Raw genomic sequence first — 22527 nt, forward strand, 5'->3', positions numbered from 1 at the left:
AGAATTTACATTAGCTACGTAAATTCTCAAGTGTAACTTAGAATCGAGCTTATCAAGTAAAAAACCGACCCCAGGGACAGCTTAGATTAGTGAATTTCTGTTTTTAGTTCTTGGGTAAGCTGGTATTTGCTTATCTGACACCTCCACCAAAAGTTGGGCAGGCCGTGCTACCAATTAACTGTAGTGGTTGACAGCATTTTAGAAACGTGCGTCTCAGGAGAGAAATTCATCTTTCTGGTGAACTCATCTTTTGGTAATTTATCTTTTTCTGAGATCAGTGAATATGGCAGAAGATCCACATCAACTCCCTTGCCTGCTTGCTTGTCACCGGACCCCTCTCAGAAAGATACCTCTGGAGAGAGGTAGAGAGGACCACACCGGTGCAGAACGATCTCTGCACACGGGTGTGTGCGGCACAGCCGAGGGGACTCAGCGCGCGAGGCCGTGCGGGGCTGATGACCCACAGCACAAGGACTGCAGAAACAGGGCAGAGAGCAAGATGCGGCCGGCGTGGGCTTTCCCCAGGAGACTGCAGGGCAAGTCCACGAATAAACAAAAGCCAGATGCTGAAGTTCACCAACCCCAGATGAAAACGCACACTCAGTCTTAAATCAAAGAGTCAGCAAAGCAGAAATTCAGCAAATTTGGTCTATTTCTGACTGGCTGCTCTTAACCAAGACAATTCAGTCTATCCATTTTGTCCTTGTGTTTGAGTAAGTCTCTGACACAGCAGGCGTTTATTACAATGGACTGGATTAAAATGCTACTGTGCTTTTTTAGTTCTCATTTGCATGTAAATTCTCCTTCTTTTTTTTTTTTTAATGGAGCATGATTTGAACCATGAGACAGGAAGAAGGTCAGAGACAGTCCTTAGGAAAGTCAAGGAAAGAAGTAATTCTGAACCAAAGATGCTCACAACTGCATACTTTTCAATTTTAGTACATTTTGTACAACTTTGCACCAGCTATTGCCAAAGGATATTTTTCCTTCACCCTTTTAACAACGTCATTTATTCTTTACGCATCTTAGCCACTGACTGAGTAGAAATTCTTACCCATTTTCAGAATGAAACAAATACCACGACTAACAGATAGGACTTTTCTGGCCAGGGAGTAACTTGTATGCACTTCTGGTCAGGCTGATCACAGGAATGGAAAAAAGACTGCTGGCACTGTGCCCAGCAGATTATCCACCCTGCAATCCCGCTTCTGCTAGCTGGGATTCGAGTAGCTGATGGCACTGAACAGTCAGCCATGTGAATCCTATTATATCACAGATCCCCTCAGAGTCAAGAAAACACTTAAGATGATCAAGAAATGCTAAAGAAGAGTCATGGAACCATTTTTAAAAGGTGGTTGTAAGCACAGTGCAATATCTTAACAAGAAAAAGAATATCTGAGTGCCCTATAACTGGATGTTAAGTGGACTCTGAGTTTTCCACAAGGCAGAGAAGAGAAGAATAATATGAGCAAGATAGTATTTTGACATTACTACGTGGATTTTTTTTTCTTCTTTTCCCTCTGCCCTCTCAATATCCACAGGTTGACTCTGAGTTTATGGCTCTATTCAGGTGGTGGGGTAGGGTGGAGAACTAGCATTACCTGGCAAATCTGCTTTCTTTTGACCTGTATTTCCAAAACCCTAAGCTCAAAAGGAGACGCTTCACCCATGTAGGATAAGAAACTCTCTGCAGAAGTAGGAGTGAATGTGGGGACCCTCACTTCAAGCCTGACAGATTCTCCTTGAGATGAGAGAGAGACAGAGACATCTAGGGGTCCAGAGGGGCTTCCCAGATGGCTCGGCAGTAAAGAATTTGCCTGCCAATGCAGGAGATGCAGGTTTGATCCTGGGTTGGCAAGATCCCCAGGAGAAGGAAATGGCAACTCACTCCAGTATTCTTGCCTGGAGAATCCCAAGGACGGAGGAGCCTGGTGAGTTACAGTTCACGAGGAGATGGACATGACTGAGCATGAGCACTTAATGGACTTTTAATGGGGATTCAGAGAGCAGAGCTTCTCTGGACTCCGTTTCTCACTAATTTCTCCAGAAAAAAAAAAAAAAACGCCTCTGGAGGGATTGCTACAAGGCATGGTTAGCAAGATGGGACCAGGCAACCAGAATTGTGCAAGGTGGCAGGGAGACTCGGTAATTGGAAGCAGTGGAGTCTGCATGACAATGATCGATGGCCAGGGTGTCCCTAGCCCCGAGGGCTTCAGTGCTGCATTAGACCTGTGACGCCCAGAGGACCAAAAACCAAGATGAGCTCAAGGGCTTCAGATGCAGGAACAGAATACACCAGACCTCTATCACCCTCCTGCCATGTTGCAACTGGTGCAGAATTTGTTTTGTGCCCTCCTGGGCAGCACGGCCTGTCCCTGTCCCATCCCCTATAAGGAAAGGTATTTGTCCTATCCTTCCCCTGCCCCATGGAAGGAAAGCACATGTACCTCATCCAACCAGCAAATGAGTCACAAGGTTTCTACCCTGCTCCTTTGTTCCTGGCTATGAAATCAGGCAGCTGACCCATATTCAGGGTCTGTTCTCCCTGACTGGCAGGAAGCTGGCCTGCTGTTCCGGAAGCAGCCCCTAATGCACAAATTCTGTTCTCTTTCATTCTGTCTCATGTCTGGAAATTCTTTTCCAACCCGCACACAGATGGTGACAAGAACCGTGTGGTGGGAAAGAAGCACTGAGACTATCTGGGACTCCACTAAGAGATCAGAAATTAATCTGTGTGCGGGAAAAAGTTCAAGTTCTGTTTCTTTCATCTAGAAGCTTTTCACTGGTTTTATATCCAGAAAACTGTCCCCTCTCTGGGTATCCTGATAACCTCCACCTGCCCTGACCCCACCCTACTCCTCAAACCCAAGGTAACCACAATTTCTGATCTTTAATTCCATCAATTGGTTTGGACTGTTAGAGACTTTCTTATTAAAAGGCATCATATAATCTCTTCTCTTTCATATCTGGCATCTATTCTACAATATTATGCTACAGTTTTGGTTTGTGATGTTTATTGTTAGGTACAATTCCACTGTAATAATATACAATTTATTTGTCCATTCTGTTGACGCTCCTTTGGGTTGTTCCCTATTTATGGCTTTACAGGATAAAGTGGCTTCAAAGATTTATGTATATGTCTTTTGTTTAAAAATACAATCTTAAGTAAGTCACACATCAAAAAAGAAACTACAATGAATGATGAAGAGAGTCAAACTTGGAATTGACTTACACTGAAAGCATTACATAAAATTTGTGGGAATGCAATAAAAACAATGCTTTGAAGAAAATTGATAGCCTTATATGCTATAATTTATCATTTACAGCCACAGAAAAGGCTATAGGCTAAAAAATTAATGATTAGGGATTTAGTACTGGCCATGGGGGAGTAGCAAGTAACTTATTCTTCTGCTATAAACAACTATAAACCTGTATAAAATATGGGAAAGCAACCATTTTCAGGCAAGCAGCACAAGGTTATGATCTTTGAGAAAAGGAAACACACAGTGAGCTCAATATTCGTGCTGGTTTCCGCTGGGGCACTTCCTAAACGGCAGCAGAGACATGGTGCCATAACAGAGGCCGTTGAGGGCGAGGTGGCCGACTCTGCGCTGGTGCTGCTGTGGGCAAGGCTACCGAAGACATAAGCCACACAAACAAAGAGCCCCAGAAAAGTGCTCTGAAACGCCCTGGAGACTGCAAGCAGACACTCAGCTGAGTGTGGGCAGAGCGAGACTCTGGGAGGCTCAGCAGAGAAAGGCAATATTCGTGTTGGCAGGGCTGAGGGCTCTGTGGTGGCACAGGGCAGGGAGACACTGGAGTTCTGAGCGGCTTGTTAATGCTTTTCAGCCACTCTTGTAATTTCATACAGATGATACCTGTAAGGATTTATCTAAACATTCACCCTTTACTGTCTACTCTTCCGTCTTGAACCCCAACTGTCCTTTTGGAATCATTTTCCTTCTTTTTGAGGGCTTCCCTGATGGCTCAGACAGTAAAGAACTCTGTCTGCAACTCGGAGACCTGGGTTTGACCCCTGGGTTGGGAAGACCTCCTGGAGAAGGGAAAGGTTACCCATTCCAGTATTCGGGCCCGGAGAATCGCAGAGTCTTTTTGAAGTCAATTCTTTTGAAATAAGTTTCTTTGTAGTAGACATTCCCTTTACAGATACTGTAAATTTATAAATAGCTTGTGTTGCTTTTATTCCTGAGTTAGTACTGTGGAATGCTGGGTTCTGGCTGACTTAACCGCACTACATCTTGTAATTTTCATTCCGTTGTATTTTAAGGTCCATTTCTGCTGTTCAGAAGTCTGCTCTCATGACGCCACAGTCTGTCCTCTCTCTGTGACTATTCCTGAGATCTCCTCTCCCTTGGTGTTTGCAGATCCTCTGCAGTGTTTCCAGGTGTGGGCTTCTCTTCAGGATCCTTCTTGAGATACACTGTACTTCCTGAGTCCTCTTAGATGTCATTTAAGTTTTGCAAAATTTGCAGTCATTTTCATTTAAACTATTTCCTCTCAATTTTCTCCCTTTAACCCCCTGAGACACCAACTGCTTACACGTTAGAATTTTTCACTCAACCCTCCCTGTCCCTTAACCTTTTTTTCATATTTTCCTTCCTGTCATCTCTCTTCAGTAAATTCAGCTAAATTCTTCAGATACAACTTCTCCTTGGTTGTAACTCATCTGCTGTGGAACGCACTCACTGTGGTTTGACATCAACAATTCAGTTTTCCATTTCCTAAAGTTTTGATTCCGAGTTCAAGTTTCTCTATTGATTCCTTGTATTTCTTTATAACTATGTCCTTTACATATTCCTACAACTCACAGAAACTGTTCTGCATTCTGTATCTGACTCCTCTAGGCCACAGATTTGGGGTAACCTAAATTGGCTGTTCACTGATTCTGCAATTTCCACTCATAGCCTGTCTTCTCATGTATGTTCAGTTCAGTTCAGTTCAGTTCAGTCACTTAGTCGTGTCCGACTCTTTGCGACCCCATGAACCACAGCACGCCAGGCCTCCCTGTCCATCACCAACTCCCGGAGTTCACTCAAACTCATGTCCATTGAGTCGGTGATGCCAACCATCCATCTCATTCTCTGTCGTCCCCGTCTCCTCCTACCCCCAATCCCTCCTAGCATCAGACTCTTTCCAGTGAGTCAACTCGTCGCATGAGGTGGCCAAAGTATTGCAGTTTCAGCTTTAGCATAAGTCCTTCCAATGAACACCCAGGATTGATCTCCTTTAGAATGGACTGGTTGGATCTCCTTGCAGTCCAAGGGACTCTCAAGAGTCTTCTCCAGCACCACAGTTCAAAAGCATCAATTCTTCAGTGATCAGCTTTCTTCAGAGTCCAACTCTCACATCCATACATGACCACGGGAAAAACCATAGCCTTGACTAGACGGACCTTGGTTGGCAAAGTAATGTCTCTGCTTTTTAAAGGTCATGCTTGATTTTAGTCATTTAGGCCAGAGAAGAGAAACTGCACTCATATGGAAGACTGCTTCTTCTGAAGGCAGCACCCTGCCCTCTGGCTCCTCACTGTCCCAGTGTCCCTTTTGGGAAAAGAATCTTCCTCCAAGTGATCCACTGATCTTCTTTCAACAAATATTTATTAGCATCCATAATGTGCCTGGCACAGTTCGAGGTGCTTGGCTTCTAAGAAGACGACTACAGGTCAAATGTTAAGTACTTTGGGAAAAACTAAGGCAGGACAGGAGGACAGAATGTGCTTAGGCTTGGAGAGATGTTTTGCGATCTTTGAATAGGTTCGGGGAAGCCCTGCATGAGAAGACAGCATCTGGCCTCAGTAAGAAGAGGGAGCCAGGCAAACAGATGACTGAGAAGTGAGCATTCTGGTGGGAGCAGCAGCAGATGCCAAGGCCCTGAGATGGAAACACGTCTGATGTGTTGGAACAGCTACAAAGAGATCGATGTGGCTGAAAGGGAGTGAGTAAGGGGAAGAGTGGTAGGAGACGAGGTCAGAGACGAAGGAACAGCAAGTCCTCAGGGTTTGGCAGGTCACTGCAGGAATGCAGACCTCTACTGTGCATGAAATGGGAAGGCACTAGAGGTTTTGAACAGGACAGTGACATGATCCATTAGGATCTAACAGGCTCACTCTGGGTTCTGTGTTAGCAAACACCTCTGGAAAGAGTGAAAGGGTGAAGCAGGCAGAAGGGTTAAGGCCACAGTGACGACACAGCAGAGAGGACAGTGCCACTGGCCAGGGTGACAGCAGCAGTGCCCGCAGGAAGCAGTAAGACTCTGGATACAGTCTGAAGGCCGAGCTGACGAGCTGTGCTGATGAATTGGACATGAGCTGAGAGAGAAAAAGATTAAGACAGCTCTGAGGGTCTGAATGACTGGCAGATGGAGTTAATAATATCTCTTGAGAAGGCAGAGGCTGTAGGAGAAGCAGATACTGTTGTAGGGGAGGGAAAGGACAGATGAAGTTCAAACATGGTATGTTTGCGATATTACTAGATAACCAAATGGAGGTGTCAGGTAATTAGTCGATACATGAATCTAAAGATCAGGGAGAGGTCTGAGCTGGAGATACGAATTGGACTCTTCAGCATATGACAGTATTTAAAGCCAGTTCAGTTCAGTCGCTCAGTCATGTCTCACTCTTTGCAACCCATGGACTGTGCACACCAGGCTTCCGTGTCCATCACCAACTCCCAGAGTTTACTCAAATCATGTTCATTGAGTCAGTGATGCCATCCAACCATCTCATCCTCTGTCGTCCCCTTCTACTCCCACCTTCAATCTTTCCCAGCATCAGGGTCTTTTCTAATGAATCAGTTCTTCGCAACAGGTGGCCAAAGGACTGGAGTTTCAGCTTCAGCATCAGTCCCCTTGAGAAGACTCTCAAGAGTCTTCTCCAACACCACAGTTCAAAAGTGTCAATTCTTTGGTGCTCAGCTTTCTTTACAGTCCAACTCTCACATCCACATATGACTACTGGAAAAACCATAGCCTTGACTAGATGGACCTTTGTTGACAGAGTAATGTCTCTGCTTTTCAATACACTGTTTAGGTTGGTCATAACTTTTCTTCCAAGGAGTAAGCATCTTTTAATTTCATGGCTGCAGTCACCATCTGCAGTTATTTTGGAGCCCAAAAATAAAAAGTCTGTCACTGTTTCCACTGTTCCCCCATCTATCTGTCATGAAGTGTGGGACTGGATGCCATGATCTTAGTTTTCTGAATGTTGAGCTTCAAGCCAAATTTTTCACTCTCCTCTTTCACTTTCATCAAGAGGCTCTTTAATTTCTCTTTGCTTTCTGCCATAAGGGTGGTGTCATCTGCATATCTGAGGTTATTGATATTTCTCCCAGAATTCCTGATTCCAGCTTGTGTTTTATCCAGCCCAGAGGTTCTTATGATGTACTCTGCATATAAGAGATCTCTAGTCTTTCCCATTCTATTGCTTTCCTTTATTTCTTTGCACTGAGGAAGGCTTTCTTATCTCTCCTTGATAGTCTTAGGAACTCTGCATTCAAATGGGTGTATCTTTCCTTTTCTCCTTTGCTTTTCGCTTCTCTATTTGTAAGTCCTCCTCAGACAGCCATTTTGCCTTTTTGCATTTCTTTTTCTTGGGGGATGGTCTTGATCTCTGTTTCTTGTGCAGTGTCACAAACCTCTGTCCATAGTTCTTCAGGCATTCTGTCTATCAGATATAATCCCTTGAATTTATTTCTCACTTCCACTGTATAATCGTAAAGGATTTGATTTAGGTCATACCTGAATGGTCTAGTGATGTTCCCTACTTTCTTCAATTTAAGTCTGAATTTGGCAATAAGGAGTTCCTGATCTGAGCTGCAGTCAGCTCCCAGTCTTGATTTTGCTGACTGTATAGAGCTTCTCCATCTTTGGCCACAAAGAATATAATCAATCTGATTTTGGTACTGACCATCTGGTGATGTCCATGTGTGGAGTCTTCTCTTCTGTTGTTGGAAGAGGGTGTTTACTATGCCCAGTGCGTTCTCTTGGCAAAACACTTAATCTGCTTCATTCAGTACTCCAAGGCCAAATTTGCCTGTTACTCCAGGTGTTTCTTGACTTCTTACTTTTGCATTCCAGTCCCCTATAATGAAAAGGACATCTTTTTTGGGTGTTAGTTCTAAAAGGTCTTGTAGGTTTTCATAGAACCATTCAACTTCAGCTTCTTCAGTGTTACTGGTTGGGGCATAGGCTTGGATTTCTGTGATATTGAATGGTTTGCTTTGGAAATGAACAGAGATCATTCTGTTGTTTTTGAGATTGCATCCAAGTTCTTCATTTCAGACTCTTTTATTGACTATGATGGCTATTCCATTTCTTCTAAGGGAGTTCTGCCACAGTAGAAGATATAATGGTCATCTGAGTTAACTTCACCCATACCAGTCCATTTTAGTTCACTGATTCCTAGAATGTTGACATTTACTCTTGCCATCTCCTGTTTGACCACTTTCAATTTGCCTTGATTCATGGACCTAACATTCCAGGTTCCTATGCAATAATGCTCTTTACAGCATCGAACCTTGCTTCTATCACCAGTCACATCCACAAGTGGGTGTTGTTTTTGCTTTGGCTCCATCCCTTCATTCTTTCTGGAGTTATTTCTCCACTGAGCTCCAGGAGCATATTGGGCACCTACCGACCTGGAGAGTTCCTCCTTCAGTATCCTATCATTTTGCCTTTTCATACTATTCATGGGGTTCTCAAGGCAAAAATACTGAAGTGGTTTGCCATTCCCTTCTCCAGTGGACCACATTCTGTCAGAACCGTCCACCATGACCCATCCATCTTGGGTGGCCCTACATGGCACAGCTCATAGTTTCATTGAGTTAGACAAGGCTGTGGTCATGTGATCAGATTGGTTAGTTTACTGTGATTGTGGTTTTTCGTCTGTCTTCCCTCTGTTGGAGAAGGGTAAGAGGCTTACGGAAGCTTCCTGATGGGAGAGACTGACTGAGGGGGAAACTGGCTCTTGTTCTGATGGGCTTTAATCCAATTTTCTGTTGATGGGTGGAGCTGTGTCCCCTCCCTGCTCTTTTCCTGGGGCCAAACTCTGATGGAGGCAGTGAAGATAATGGTGGCCTCCTTCAAAAGGTCCCATGAAGCACTGCTACACTCAGTGCCCCCAACCCTGTAGCAGGCCACCACTGACCCATGCCTCCACCGGAGGCTCCTGGGCAAGTCTGGGTCAGTCTTGTGGAGTCACTGCTCCTTTCTCCTGGGTCCTGATGCACACCAGGTTCTGTCTGTGCCCTCCAAGAGAGGCTCACACACAGCTCTGGCTCAGTCTCTGTGGGGTATCTGGGTCCTGGTGAGCACAAGGTTTGTTTGAGCCCTCTGAGCATCTCTGGCGGGAATGGGGTTTGATTCTAAACGCAAATTTGCCCCTCCTAACGTCTTGTGAGGCTTCTCTGACATTGGATGTGGGGTATCTCCTCACAGCCGCTCCAGCACCACACAGCCCAAGATGGATTTAAATCTGAAGATGGAATGCAGCTAGAGGGAGAATTTAGAAAAGAGATGTAAGGACCAAACTGTTACACACTCCAAAATTATGAGGTTGGGGAGATGAGCAGGAGCAGGTAAAGGAGACCGAGATTCAGCAGCTGTAATGGTAAGAGGAAAACCATGAAAAGGCCAGGAGGCAAGCAGTTGGAACAGGAGAGGGTAGTTGGCGGGGAGGTAGAGTACAGTGAGGTCTGAGATTTAACCTGCTGAGACTTCTTCAAGAGGAAATGGGAGAAGAGGAACTGGGCAAGGAGTTTCTGGGCGAGGACTATCTTAAAACTTTCTGTGCTTTCAAGGGGAGCAAGAGAAAGGGAGTCATCTACTGGAAAACAAGGGTCAAGAGAAAGTTTTACTTTTTAAAGATGGATGAAATAATTGCACTTTATTTATTGATGGGAATGATCCAGCAGAGAAGGAAGGACAGGAGAAAAAGTAGAATTTCTAAAATGATGTGACTGAGTAGGAGAGAGAAGACTGGCTCCTGGGCGGCAGGAGGGAGAAGAGCACAGCCCAGATGGAACAAGGACAGATAATTCATGGCATCAGCAGGCAGAGGAGGGCACAGAGGAGCAGATCCTGGGGTACGTGGTGATGGGAACTTGTGCAAGACTCCCTCTCAATCCTTAGAGTAAAAAGCAGTTTCAGGAGGAGGAACCAGTCTTTACGCAACGAAGGACTTAACTGGATAAAAATGAGTGCTCATTGGCCAGACCAAGAGGGAGTCTCCCAGGCTGGTTCTGTTAGCATCAGGAACTTCAAACATGACACAGATAGATCCCACTGCTGACTGGGAGAAGATAAAGCTGTGAGAAAACACAGACAGTGAGGGGCAGCTTGACTAGCTGGAACCAGTGGTGAGGAGAAGACCCACTGGGTGCTGTGCTTTCACCAGGAAGGATCAGAGGGGACTAAGGTAGTACCACGCACACTTACTGTGGCCCTTAAGACATCCTGGACAGCAACATTGGTGAACTGGCTATAAACACTAATGCAGCTCATCTTTCTAATAAAACTGCAATCTGCTACTTTGTCATCAGCATGTTTGCAAAAATGTGTCATAGGACTAGGATGTACTAAAGTATATATTTTTTTCACTTAGGCTTTCTGGATTGAGATTGATAAAAAAGAAGCAGCATTATAAAAGAGGTAATTTAGGATATTTAGAGTACTATGACACTTCCAATAAAAATGAGACATAGGATTATGATCTATTGTTTAGAAAAGCACAGATCAGATTCATCAGCATTAATAACTTCTAAAAATCTTAATTCATAATTTTCCTAATGCAGCATTTTATTTCAGATTATGCATTGGCACTTTAATTAGAGATTTAATTTTCCCTTTGGGAGGTAATTCAAACATGACTAAAGGGTTTTAACACTATAATTATAAAATATAACAGCCACATAAAACCAAAGTCTAATTTTACTAGTAAATTAAGAATTGAAAGTCCAAGTCAATTAGCGTGAATCAATCATTGCATGAGTTGTCAGTGCATTTGTGATAGTGAATCTAGATAATACAGGGTAGAAATGATGAAGAATTTTTTAGTTAGATTTGCTGTAAGAGTTCTTTCCAAAGGCATGCTGTTTTTTCTTTACTGACTTTTTTATTCTATTTAAAATACAAATCTTCTCATTTTTTGGCACTGGAAGAGTATCTAGGTAGAGAGAAGCACTGACCATATAACACAGTACTGCCCACTATTAATCTCACCCTTCCCTTGGGATTCAGTCATTTTAATTCCCAACACTTATGTCTCTGGGCTTTAGGTGTATATGCATGTCTTTTTCCATAATTCCTTATCCCCCTGTTGTCTAGTCTTAAGGAAAACCCTTGACTTCTTTCTGATTTTTATTATAGTTGATTTGTAATGTTGTGCTAGTTTCTGCTGTACAGCAAAGTGAATCATCTATATTTATACATATATCCCCTCTCTTTTAGATTCTTTTCCCATATATATCGTTAAAGAGTATTGAGTTCCCTGTGCTATACAGTAGGTCCTTATTTGTTATCTATTTTATATATAGTAGCATGTATTCATCAACCCCAATAGCCTTATTTATCCCTCCCCCTCACTCCCCGCTTTCTTCCCTGTAACTATAAGTTTATGACTCTATTTCTGTTTTGTTTTATAATTTTAATTGGAGGCTAATTACTTTACAATATTGTATTGGTTTTGCCATACGTTGACATGAATAAAAAAGCTTCTTAATTTGACAGTACAAACTGAGACAACTGCCATTCTCAAAAGGCAGTTCTGAAAATAAAAAAAATAATAATTTAAAGAAAATGATCATAAACTCCTTGAAGCATAAATCCAGTCTAGCTTCTCAGTACATGCTTCTGATTCTATGATACTGGCGAGTTGATAACAGAAGCGAGGGCTGGCTTCTGGAATGGCCACTTAAGATTCTGCAAAAATTTAATACTTTCATAAAAGCAGTGAGAATACTAACAAAAACTGTCAAAATCAACCTTTCAGAAATCTGGAAAATAACCAAAGAACTACAGAAACCTCAGAAGCTTATATTCAAAAGAAATGGCTCAATCTTGTCAAGACTGTAAACTGTTTTTTTGTTTTTTTTTAATCTTCTTCTTACCTAGTCCAAGCACGCCCTGCTCAAGGACAATGAATCCGAGAGACAGGTGTTGAGGCAAGGAATACAAATTTATTCGGAAAGCTGAGAAGATGGCCGACTAATGTCTCAAAATAGCCATCTTATCTGGGTTTGGATGTCAGGTTCCTTTATGGATCAGAGATGCAGGGAGGTGAGGAAACAAAATAAAAAGGCTATTAATCTCGCAAATATCTCCTAGAATGGCAAACCTCAGGCATGGGGATCTGTCAATTTCTTTCTTCCTGCAACCTACAGGTTGGACAGGGTTCTATACAGAGGCACTTTAGTTTAACAGGCAGAGGAGCAGGATCCTCTGAGGTAGGCTATTATGTATAATTGTACTAACAATAACAAAACTGGCAAATAAAAAAGGGGGAGGGTTAAAATCAAGGACACAGATCTAGCATGGAAGAGTCAAAATTGACTCTTCAATCTTGCTCTATTCCCACCAATTTCTCAGCTTTGCAGTAGCCTTGAAAACCAACAGCTCTGTAATTATGGTAGCTGTGAAAACCAGCAGTCTGTCAGCCATGGGAGAGACCAGAAGGAGTGGGAAGCGCCTTACAAGCCCCCTCTCTGGAGAACTGTCACTACTTGTCCTATGACAACTGTCTGAGAAGCTCTATCATCAGAGATTGTCTTTACTTGATCTTACTCAAAGCTCAGTTCAGTTCAGTCACTCAGTCATGTCCGACTCTTTGCGACCCCATGAACCGCAGGATGCCAGGCCTCCCTGTCCATCACCAACTCACGGAGTCTACCCAAACCCATGTCCATTGGGTCGGTGATGCCATCCAACCATCTCATCCTCTGTCATCCCTTTCTCCTCCTGCCCTCAATCCTTCCTAGCATCAGGGTCTTTTCCAATGAGTCAGCTCTTCGCATCAGATGGCCAAAGTACTGGAGTTTCAGCTTCAACATCAGTCCTTCTAATGAATATTCAGGACTGATTTCCTTTAGGATGGACTGGCTGGATCTCCTTGCAGTCCAAGGGACTCTCAAGAGTCTTCTCTAACACCACAGTTCAAAAGCATCAATTCTTCTGGACTCAGCTTTCTTTATATCCAACTCTCACATGCACACATGACCACTGGAAAAACCATAGCCTTGACTAGAAGTGCCTTTGTTGGCAAAGTAATGTCTCCGCTTTTTAATATGCTATCTAGGTTAGTCATAACTTTCCTTCCAAGGAGTAAGCATCTTTTAATTTCATGGCTGAAATCACCATCTGCAGTGGTTTTGGAGCCAGAAAAATAAAGTCACCCACTGTTTCCACTGTTTCCCCATCTATTTCCCATGAAGCGATGGGACCAGATGCCATGATCTTTGTTTTCTGAATGTTGAGCTTTAAGCTGACTTTTTCACTCTCCTCTTTCACTTTCATCAAGAGAACCTTAGTTCTTCTTCACTTTCTGCCATAAGGGTGGTGTATGTATTTGAGGTTATTGATATTTCTCATGGCAATCTTGATCAAAATCTCCAGTTTGTGCTTCCTCCAGCCCAGCATTTCTCATGATGTACTTTGCATGTAAGTTAAATAAGCACAGTGACGATATACAGCCTTGACGTACTCCTTTTCCTATTTGGAACCAGTCTGTTGTTCCATGTCCAGTTCTAACTGTTGCTTCCTGACCTGCATACGGGTTTCTCAAGAGGCAGGACAGGTGGTCCGGTATTCCCACATCTCTCAAATTATCCACAGTTAACTGTGATCCACACAGTCAAAGGCTTTGGCATAGTCAATAAAACAGAAATAGATATTTTCTGGAACTCTCTTGCTTTTTCGATGATCCAGCAGATGTTGGCAATTTGATCTCTGGTTCCTCTGCCTTTTCTAAAACCAGTTTGAACACCTGGAAGTGCACGGTTCACATATAGCTGAAGCCTGGCTTGGAGAATTTTAAGCCCACTTTACTAGCGTGTGAGATGAGTGCAATTGTGCTGTAGTTTGAGCATTCTATGGCATTGCCTTTCTTTGTAATTGGAATGAAAACTGACCTTTTCCAGTCCTGCGGCCACTGCTGAGTTTTGCAAATTTGCTGGCATATGGAGTGCAGCACTTTCACAGCATCATCTTTCAGGATTTGAAATAGCTCAACTGGAATTCCATCACCTCCAGTCATAGTGATGTTTTTTAAGGCCCACCTGACTTCACATTCCAGGATGTCTGGCTCCAGGTGAGTGATTATAGGGCGCATGGCTGAAAAAGGACACATGGCAGAGGCACACCCATAAAGATGGCGCCTGACGGTTGTCAGGAGGGCCCGGCCCCAGATAATCACAAAAAATTGTGATTGGTCCCTGAACACTTCCCCTTGCATGAACAGTGCGTGATCACCCTAGACCTCTGTTGTGACGCCAGCACGTGATGACCTGACCTTTAATATGATTGGAGCCGACCGCAGAAAGTCCCTTGCAAAACCCCCACGCTTGCCTTTACATATGGAGAACTTGTAACAATAAAGTGGAACTGCCTTGACAGAACCCCGGTTGCGTCTGAGTGTCCTTCTCCAGGCGAGGAGGGCTGCAGGGCGGGCGGCCAGCTCACCCTTCCCCTGGGGTTTCTTCCCCACCTCTCCGGCGCCTTGCTCTCCCCCGAGGCGCCACGCGGCGGGGTCGGGGGGGGGGGAGAAGCAAGGGGACCCTACATCTGGCACCGTGACTCGGATTCCCTTGGAGAAAGAGAGCCCTCATCGCATGGTCTTGAAAGAGAGACGACGAAAAGGTTCCAAGAGCCTCTGTGCAACGCTTCCGTCGAGGAGTGCAACCCCAAGGCAAGTGTATTAAGGTTGGAAAGAAACCTTCAAGGGTGAGCGCTATAATCCTTCCCTCCTATCCTCCCCTTCTCTCTCTCTCTCTCCCTCTCTCTCCCTCTCTCTCTCTCTCTCTCTTTCTCGGGCTACCTGCCCAGGGCACTCCCTGGGGGAAGCCAAAGACCTCTCGAGCTGAGAGCTTAGTAACGGGAGTCCAATTGGGTGAACCCCCCCCTCCCCTTTTTGTTTCCCTTTCTTTCTCTCACTTCTTGCCGAGAGTGAGGCCAGAACCCCTGTGGGCATGGGACAGGCACTTAAAAGCCGATAGGGCGCCCGCCACTTGAAGACTCCTGTGACAGGATAAGGGGGTCAGGGAACGGGCTAAAGGCCCTTAGGGTGCCCGCCCCCATCAAGAAAATTTCCGTGCATCGATGAAGGCACACGGTTCCATAAGCATCACACAGGCCCAATCACTCAGCCACCACCGCTCCCCATAGGACCTTTCTCGGTGGACACTCTCGGCAAATGTGCCTTCTTCTGTCTGCTCACCAGGGGGACTGCCATTAGCAAAACCGATGAGCCCGCTCTGAAGGCCCTGAAGTACATGCTTAAAAGTAGAGGACTCGAAATCTCTGACACCCAGGCCATCAAAGTCTGGGGGGCTATTACCAGATTGACCCCATGGATAGATTCGGCCAACCTATTCTCATGGGATACCTGGGATAGGGTCCAAACCCTAGCTAGAAAAAGGGAGATCCAAGACAGAGAGGAGCCACCCTTGGGGTTCTACCCCACAATCTCTGCCCTTAAGACCTGTTTCGCCCCTGAAAAGGGACAGGTAAACGAGGGAGAAACCACCACCCACAATACTGAGAGGCAATGGGAACAATTTGACAATGAACGAGCCACCATAAATAAGAAGGAAAAACCACTATAGCCAATAACTTATGGCCTCCCTCGGGGGAAGAAAAAAGGTCCAACCAGGCTGAAGACTTCCTTAACACTCCCAGCGCCCCAGAGGCTCCAACTTATAAGTCTAACCTGTATCCTTCTCTGGCCCCCCCTTTCAAGGGGGGACTCAATAACGCCTCCCCCTGGAGACTGGAGGAATCCCCATGGAGAGGGAGGATCTACCCTGAAGACCCTTGGGGGACACCATCGCCATTTAATGCAGACTCAATACAGGCCTTCCCCGTAAATGTAAACCCCAGGGGGAACCGGCCGGCGGCCTGGTACCCTTGGGAAGCTCAAGACCTAAAAAAGTTCAAGAAGGCGGTAGCAGAAGATGGCCCCAATTCTCCATGGGCAGAGACTATTCTCCAGGGTCTAGCTCATCAGCCTTGCACGACCCAAGATTGGAAAATGCTATGTAAGGCGGTACTCCCCAGTAACACCTACATTAAGTGGTGTGCCTTTTTCAAGGAGGAATGTCATGCCCAAGCGGAAAGAAACCAAGCTGCTAACCCCATCATCCCTGTTACTTTCGGGATGTTATCCAGGATGGCAGATCAATGGAGCACGGGACCCCAACAGGCCACTATCCCTGCTCCTTATACAGACCAGGTGCGAGCCATATGCCTAGCCACCTGGAGAAAATTAGCTGAAGGTCCCAGCGAACCCCCCATATCCGGCATTACCCAAAAAAATAACGAGGACCTCTCCACCTTCATAGATACAGTAGAAAAAAGCATGCAAAGAAAATTCCCCCCAGGTCCCTTAAGAGATCAATTTGTCAAAATGCTGGTATGGGAGGGAATGAATTCTGACCATAAGGTGGCCTGCACAGGGCAGAAAGATCAATCCATGGAACGATGGGTAGTAGCCACCAAAGATACTGGGACACAGCACCACCAAACTCAAGCAATGGTGGCTGCGATGGAGGCTCAAACCAGCGCGATAGCTGATGCCCTCGCCTCTGCCTTCAGCAAGGTGCCCATGGCCCAGGATGCCTCCCCTCAAGGGACCCTCAAAAATCAAAAAACAGGCAATTGTTTTCAATGTGAGAAGGAAGGGCACTTTAAAAAGGACTGCTCTCTAAGGCCGGGGAGAATTGGAAATAGAGGGCCACCTACAACCCCCTGTCCACACTGTAAAAAGGGATACCACTGGAAAATAGATTGTAGGTCCAAATTTGATAAAGACGGGAAACCTTTAAACTAAATGAGGGGCACTCCCCAGCCCCGTCATCCCAAGAGGAAGCCCCAGGCCCTCCTCCCAGGGTGTGCCATCCTGAGGTTACTGAACTCTCCCAAGAGATGTCTGATAGATTAGAAAAGCCCTTCCCCGGGTGCAATTCTACCAGAAGGCCCCCTTACCAACTTAATGGGCATTAATAAGCCCCAACCTACCAGGCAAGAGATCAAATGGACTGTCCCTATAGTACCAGGGTTGAGACCAAAGATGGATATAACAATAGGAGGTAAAAGATTTAGATGTCTAGTAGACACCGGGGCAGACAGAACTATACTGAGGCAAGTTGAGGTTCCCACGTGGCCCATGGCCGAGGGACCTCAACTAGCGGGCGTCGGGGGCGTTACATCCTCCAAAGAATCCTCCAATTGGCTCAAGTGGGAAGATCCTGATGGCTCCGAGGGCCTAGTCAAGCCCCTCATCACCACAGGACTCAATGCCAACCTATTAGGGCAAGACATTCTAGGGCAAGCTGACACCTATATAACCACTGACTATCGGGGTTTTTACCAAGATTTATTAGATGAAGAAGAATATCAACAGCAATTCCAGCCTCCCGGAATCCCCAACTACCGGGAGGATCCAGAATTTGAAAAGATAAGGAAGAGAGAACCACTGACTTGATGGAAGCCTCACCCCCAATCCTAAAGGCCACTGCTCCCTCGGCTCCTCCTATCGTTTGGACGCCGGGACCCCCTATATGGGTGGAGCAGTGGCCACTTCCCCTTCCCAAACTCCAGGCATTACAATCTTTAATAGAGAAACAACTCAAATTGGGACATATCCGGCCATCTAACAGCCCTTAGAATACCCCCGTCTTTGTTATCAAAAAGGCCTCTGGAAAATGGCGCCTCTTGCAAGACCTCAGAAAGGTTAATGAAAGAATGAAAATTCAAGGGACACCCCTAAGAGGGATGCCCTGGGTCCCCACCATTCCCGTCGCCCTGCACCTCCTGATAATAGATATTAAAGACTGTTTCTTTTCGATACCTCTGGACCCACAAGATTATGAGAAATTTGCCTTTTTGGTACCTTCTATTAATTATGAAGGTCCGGACAAACGATATGAATGGGTTGTCCTACCTCAAGGGATGGCTAACAGTCCATCCTTCTGTCAACAATATGTGGCTAATCTTACTCAGCCCGTCTGACTGCTATCTAACATCTTATTATACTTGTATATGGATGATATCATTCTTGGGGCGCCTAATACCACCAAGCTCACATGGGCCTCCAAACTACTATTTGATTGTCTCGCCCGGGGGCAACTCATAATCTCTCCTGACAAAATCCAGCATGTCCCGCCTTTCAAAGTCCTGGAGATCCAACTTACCCTTGAGGTGGTCTCCCCGCTTAAGCCACAGATAACTATCAAAGAAACTTATTCCTTGGTTGAGCTCCAAAGCTTTCTGGGGGAAATCAACTGGCTGCGGCCCTGGATCCCCATATCCACAGGGGACCTAATACCCCTCTTTAATTTGCTAAAGGACAAACTCCCCCACGAAAAAATCACCCTGTCCCCGCCCCATAAACAGGTTATTAAAAGGATTCAACAGGCTCTCGATACTGCTCAACTCTCTCGCTACGACCCCACTCAAGAGCTTCAATTATGGATCTTAGCCTCCCCAGAAACACTCCTGTCCATGCTAATACAAACAGACAAACCCTTACAACGGATCCATGTCTCTCTGGGGGGAGGACCCCGAGTCTACACCTGCCTAGACCAGATGGCTGATCTGATACAAAAGGGAAGGGACACTTCAATCAGGTGCTTTGCCCGTGAACCCGATAAGATTGTTGTCCCCTACAGATTAGCTGACTTCCAATGGATCCAGAGGAACAACAACCGAATGGCCTTAGCTTTCGAAGAGTTCTTGGGAAAGACTGACTGTCACTATGGGCCTCACAAATGGGTTGCCGCCTTTTGCCGGTTACCTTGGAGGGCACCTCAATTATTCCCTTCCAAGCCCATAATAGATGCCTCCAACGTCTTCACAGACAAAAGCGCAGCGCAGCCATTGTCATCTTTGAACCCTCCTCAGCCCCTACCTGCACCCCCCACCGACACCATTGCCCATGCCAGGGCTCAGCGCAATACAAAGAACTCTTCGCCATCATTCTGGCACTCTCTAAGGTCCCAGGTCCCGTGAATCTTTTTACTGACAGTCTCTAAGTGAAAAATCTGCTCCCTGGGCTTCCCCAATCTCATATTCGGTTAGATGATAATCCTATTACCCCTCTTATGATACAGGCACGTATGCTCCTTTAGGCAAGGGATCAACCTATCTATTTACACCACCTCAGAGGCCACCAAAACCTGCCTGGGATGCTATCATTAGGAAATTCCATGGCAGATCAGCTGGCATCTACCCATGTATACACACTCCAACAGGCACAGGATCTCCACAACCTAACCCATATCAATTGGAGAGGCCTACACCAAAGGTTCCCACAAATACCTATCAAGGATCTAAAGAGGATCATACATACCTGCCAGTCCTGTATCCCATTCTTGCAGGTTCCTCCATTACAATCACCAGGGGTTAACCCTCGAGGACTAAAACCTAACATAATATGGCAAACAGATGTCACTCATTACGCCCCCTTTGGTAAACTAAAATATATCTTTGTATCTGTAGATACATATTCCCATGCCTGCTGGGCCACCGCCCATACAGAAGAAAAGGCACAACATGCCAAGAGTCACTTTCTCCAATGTTTTGCTACTCTGGGCCTCCCAGCCCAGGTAAAAACAGATAATGGCCCTTGCTTCGTAAGCAACTATTTGCAAGATTTTTTTAAACAATGGAACATCCAACACACTACAGGCATACCCCATAATCCTCAAGGACAGGCTATAATAGAACGCCAAAACAAAAGTTTAAAGCTGCAACTACAAAAACCAAAAGGGGGAATAAACCCTCATCAGCAATTAGGAATAGCTCTCTTTACTCTAAATATTTTAAATTTTTCAAAGAATGAACCACCCCATTCCAGAGACACTGGTCCAACCAAGAGCCAAGACCAGAGATAACAGTTAGATGGAAAGATCCCCTTACAGGGTTATGGAGAGGGCCAGACCCACTCTTAACATCAGGAAGAGGGTTTGGATGCGTGTTTCCCACAGGGGAAACAAGACCCATCTGGATACCAGCAAGGAATCTTAAATATCTACATGATAACCACCAATCAGCCCAAGAACCATGAAAGTTCATGAGGCCGCCTTCTACTTTTGATCTCTTACAGATTGGCAACTAAGAGGCCTTGTCAAAGGCTTAGATGAACTCTCCCCTTGCCACCTGCAAATCCCAGGATCATCGGCCTAACTGCGACCTGCCCTCGGACCCCATAGCTGATTTCGTGCGGACAACCAAATGACCATTGTGTTTGTATTAGGTGCACTATTAAGTGTGCTCTTTGCTATAGGCCTTGCATCTGTTGCCCCAGAGGAGTGGCCTCCTGCACTCCGCTTCTCTCTGGCGCTGGGATATCTTGCCTGTTGCGGCTTACTATCGATAGCTTATTCCTTTGTAACGACCTATCACTCTCGCTTTCTGACCCGCCCAATGGCATAACGGTTTAGCCATGATCTTCTTGTGCCTCACCCTGATGGCACTCCCCAGGCTTTTAGACACTGCTTCCTGTCCCTGCTCAGAAATTTATAGCTATGTCCATTCCTCGTGCTACCGCACGACCCCTACACCATGCACCATGTGCATCAACAACAAACAGACCAAGTCCTTACTACTGTTAAGGTGCAAAAAACAGGGAGCCAAACGAGCAACTGCTATAAGCCAAATGGGAAAAACATATGTTTTTACCCCCGCACTTACATTGGATACTCAGATGGAGGTGGGATACAAGATACTAACAGACATAAGGCACAACAGCAATACATAAATAATATACCCAACTAAAGGCGACTCCCGAACCTTACAAACGCATAGACCTACTCACTCAGCTGAGGCCTCTCCTGCACCGCCCCGCTCCGACGATCTACATGTCACCCGCCTCCTCAACTCCTCCTTCCAATTTTTTCAGAGTTCACAAAAAAAGCCCTCAGCCCTCTGAGGCATGCTGGATATGCATGTCACTAACCCCCTCACCGCATATCGCAGTCCCTTTGCCCGACACCTGGGTATCAGCAGGCAATTACACTCTCAAAACCAACAATACCACTGAAAGTGTCACACAGCTTATTGGGCCAATCGCTGACGATGTCTTACTTGCTGCCTCTTCAAATCTAACTTGCCTTCTTAATACCTCATCCTCTAATGCTTCCTATTATAACGACACCCACTCTTGCACCTCATGGGTCCCATGGAACAGTACAAGCAACTGCACCAGCCCTGGGATCTTTCTCCTCTGTGGGACCTATGCCTATTCCTGCCTCCCTCTGGACCCTACAGGGTGCATCTTGGTTTTCTTAGCCCCAGGACTAATCTTCATCAATGAAGGGGATATGGATCAGATCGTTGACCATCATGAGGGGTTACCAACAAAGCCTCCTCACAGAGGATGGCGGGCTATCATTGCTCCTATCCTAATTGGGACTGGCATAGCGACGGCCCTAGGTGCTGGGATCGGGGGCATTTCAACTTCTGCTCATTTTTATTACAAATTGTCTCAGGAACTTAATGAAGACAAGGAACAAGTGGTAGAGTCCCTTGTGTCCGTCCAGAGACAGATTAATTCACTGGCCGCAGTAGCCCTACAAAATAGACAGGCCCTTGACCTCATCACTGCGGGAAAGGGGGGAACCTGTCTCTTCTTGGGGGAAGACTGTTGCTACTTTGTTAATGAAACGGGCATAGTCCAAGGAAAAGTAAGAGTTAAGAGATAGAATTGAACTCCAGAAAAAAGAATTGCAAAGCTTTTACAACCCCCAAGGCCTATGGCATCAATTCCTCCCCTGGCTGCTCCCCTTCCTGGGACCAATAATGATCATTGTTATACTTTTAGTTGGACCCTGTCTTGTCAACCTTTTCCAGAAGTTCCTGCAGGAGCGGATTCAGACCATTTCCCGGGAACAAGTGAAGACCATCCTCCTCGCTCAAATATGGGGGAAAGACCCAAAATCCCAAAAGACCCCTGACGATCGTCTACCAATAGGTTACAAGCCTAAGATGGGGGGCACTCAAGCTGCCCCAACGAGCCAATCTACTTGCCCGGGACGTAAAGGGCCAAAGATCCTCAACACACAATGGGTCTAGGGTCCAATGGCACTTGCACAAGGCCCTTTAATAGTCCTACCCCTATCCAATACAATATACCTCCATCCAATGCCATCCCGAAGATCAGTTACAGGCCAAACCCCTCGCCACAAAGCCTAAGTCCGGCCAGCCCTCCAAAAGACCTCCAGCCAGGTCTTAAGTCACTGGGGCCTATGCTTGACTGGATAGCCAATGACGGGTAAGGTCCCCAGAGGGGGACAACCTAAGACA

General features: G+C 45.7%; 1 protein-coding gene across 1 annotated transcript; it reads left to right on the top strand.

The window, feature by feature from the left end:
• Window positions 1–21170: 21170 nt before the first annotated feature.
• On the top strand, window positions 21171–22296 carry LOC148775847 (syncytin-1-like). The gene is made up of 2 exons (XM_088842824.1): window positions 21171–21908; window positions 22075–22296. Exons 1-2 carry the CDS (start codon window positions 21171–21173, stop codon window positions 22294–22296), a joined length of 960 nt encoding a protein of 319 aa, XP_088698950.1.
• Window positions 22297–22527: the final 231 nt, after the last annotated feature.

Source organism: Moschus berezovskii, chromosome 13 (assembly GCF_049115385.1).
Source record: "Moschus berezovskii isolate FMDL1 chromosome 13, NW_MosBer_1.0, whole genome shotgun sequence".
Lineage (NCBI taxonomy): Eukaryota > Metazoa > Chordata > Mammalia > Artiodactyla > Moschidae > Moschus > Moschus berezovskii.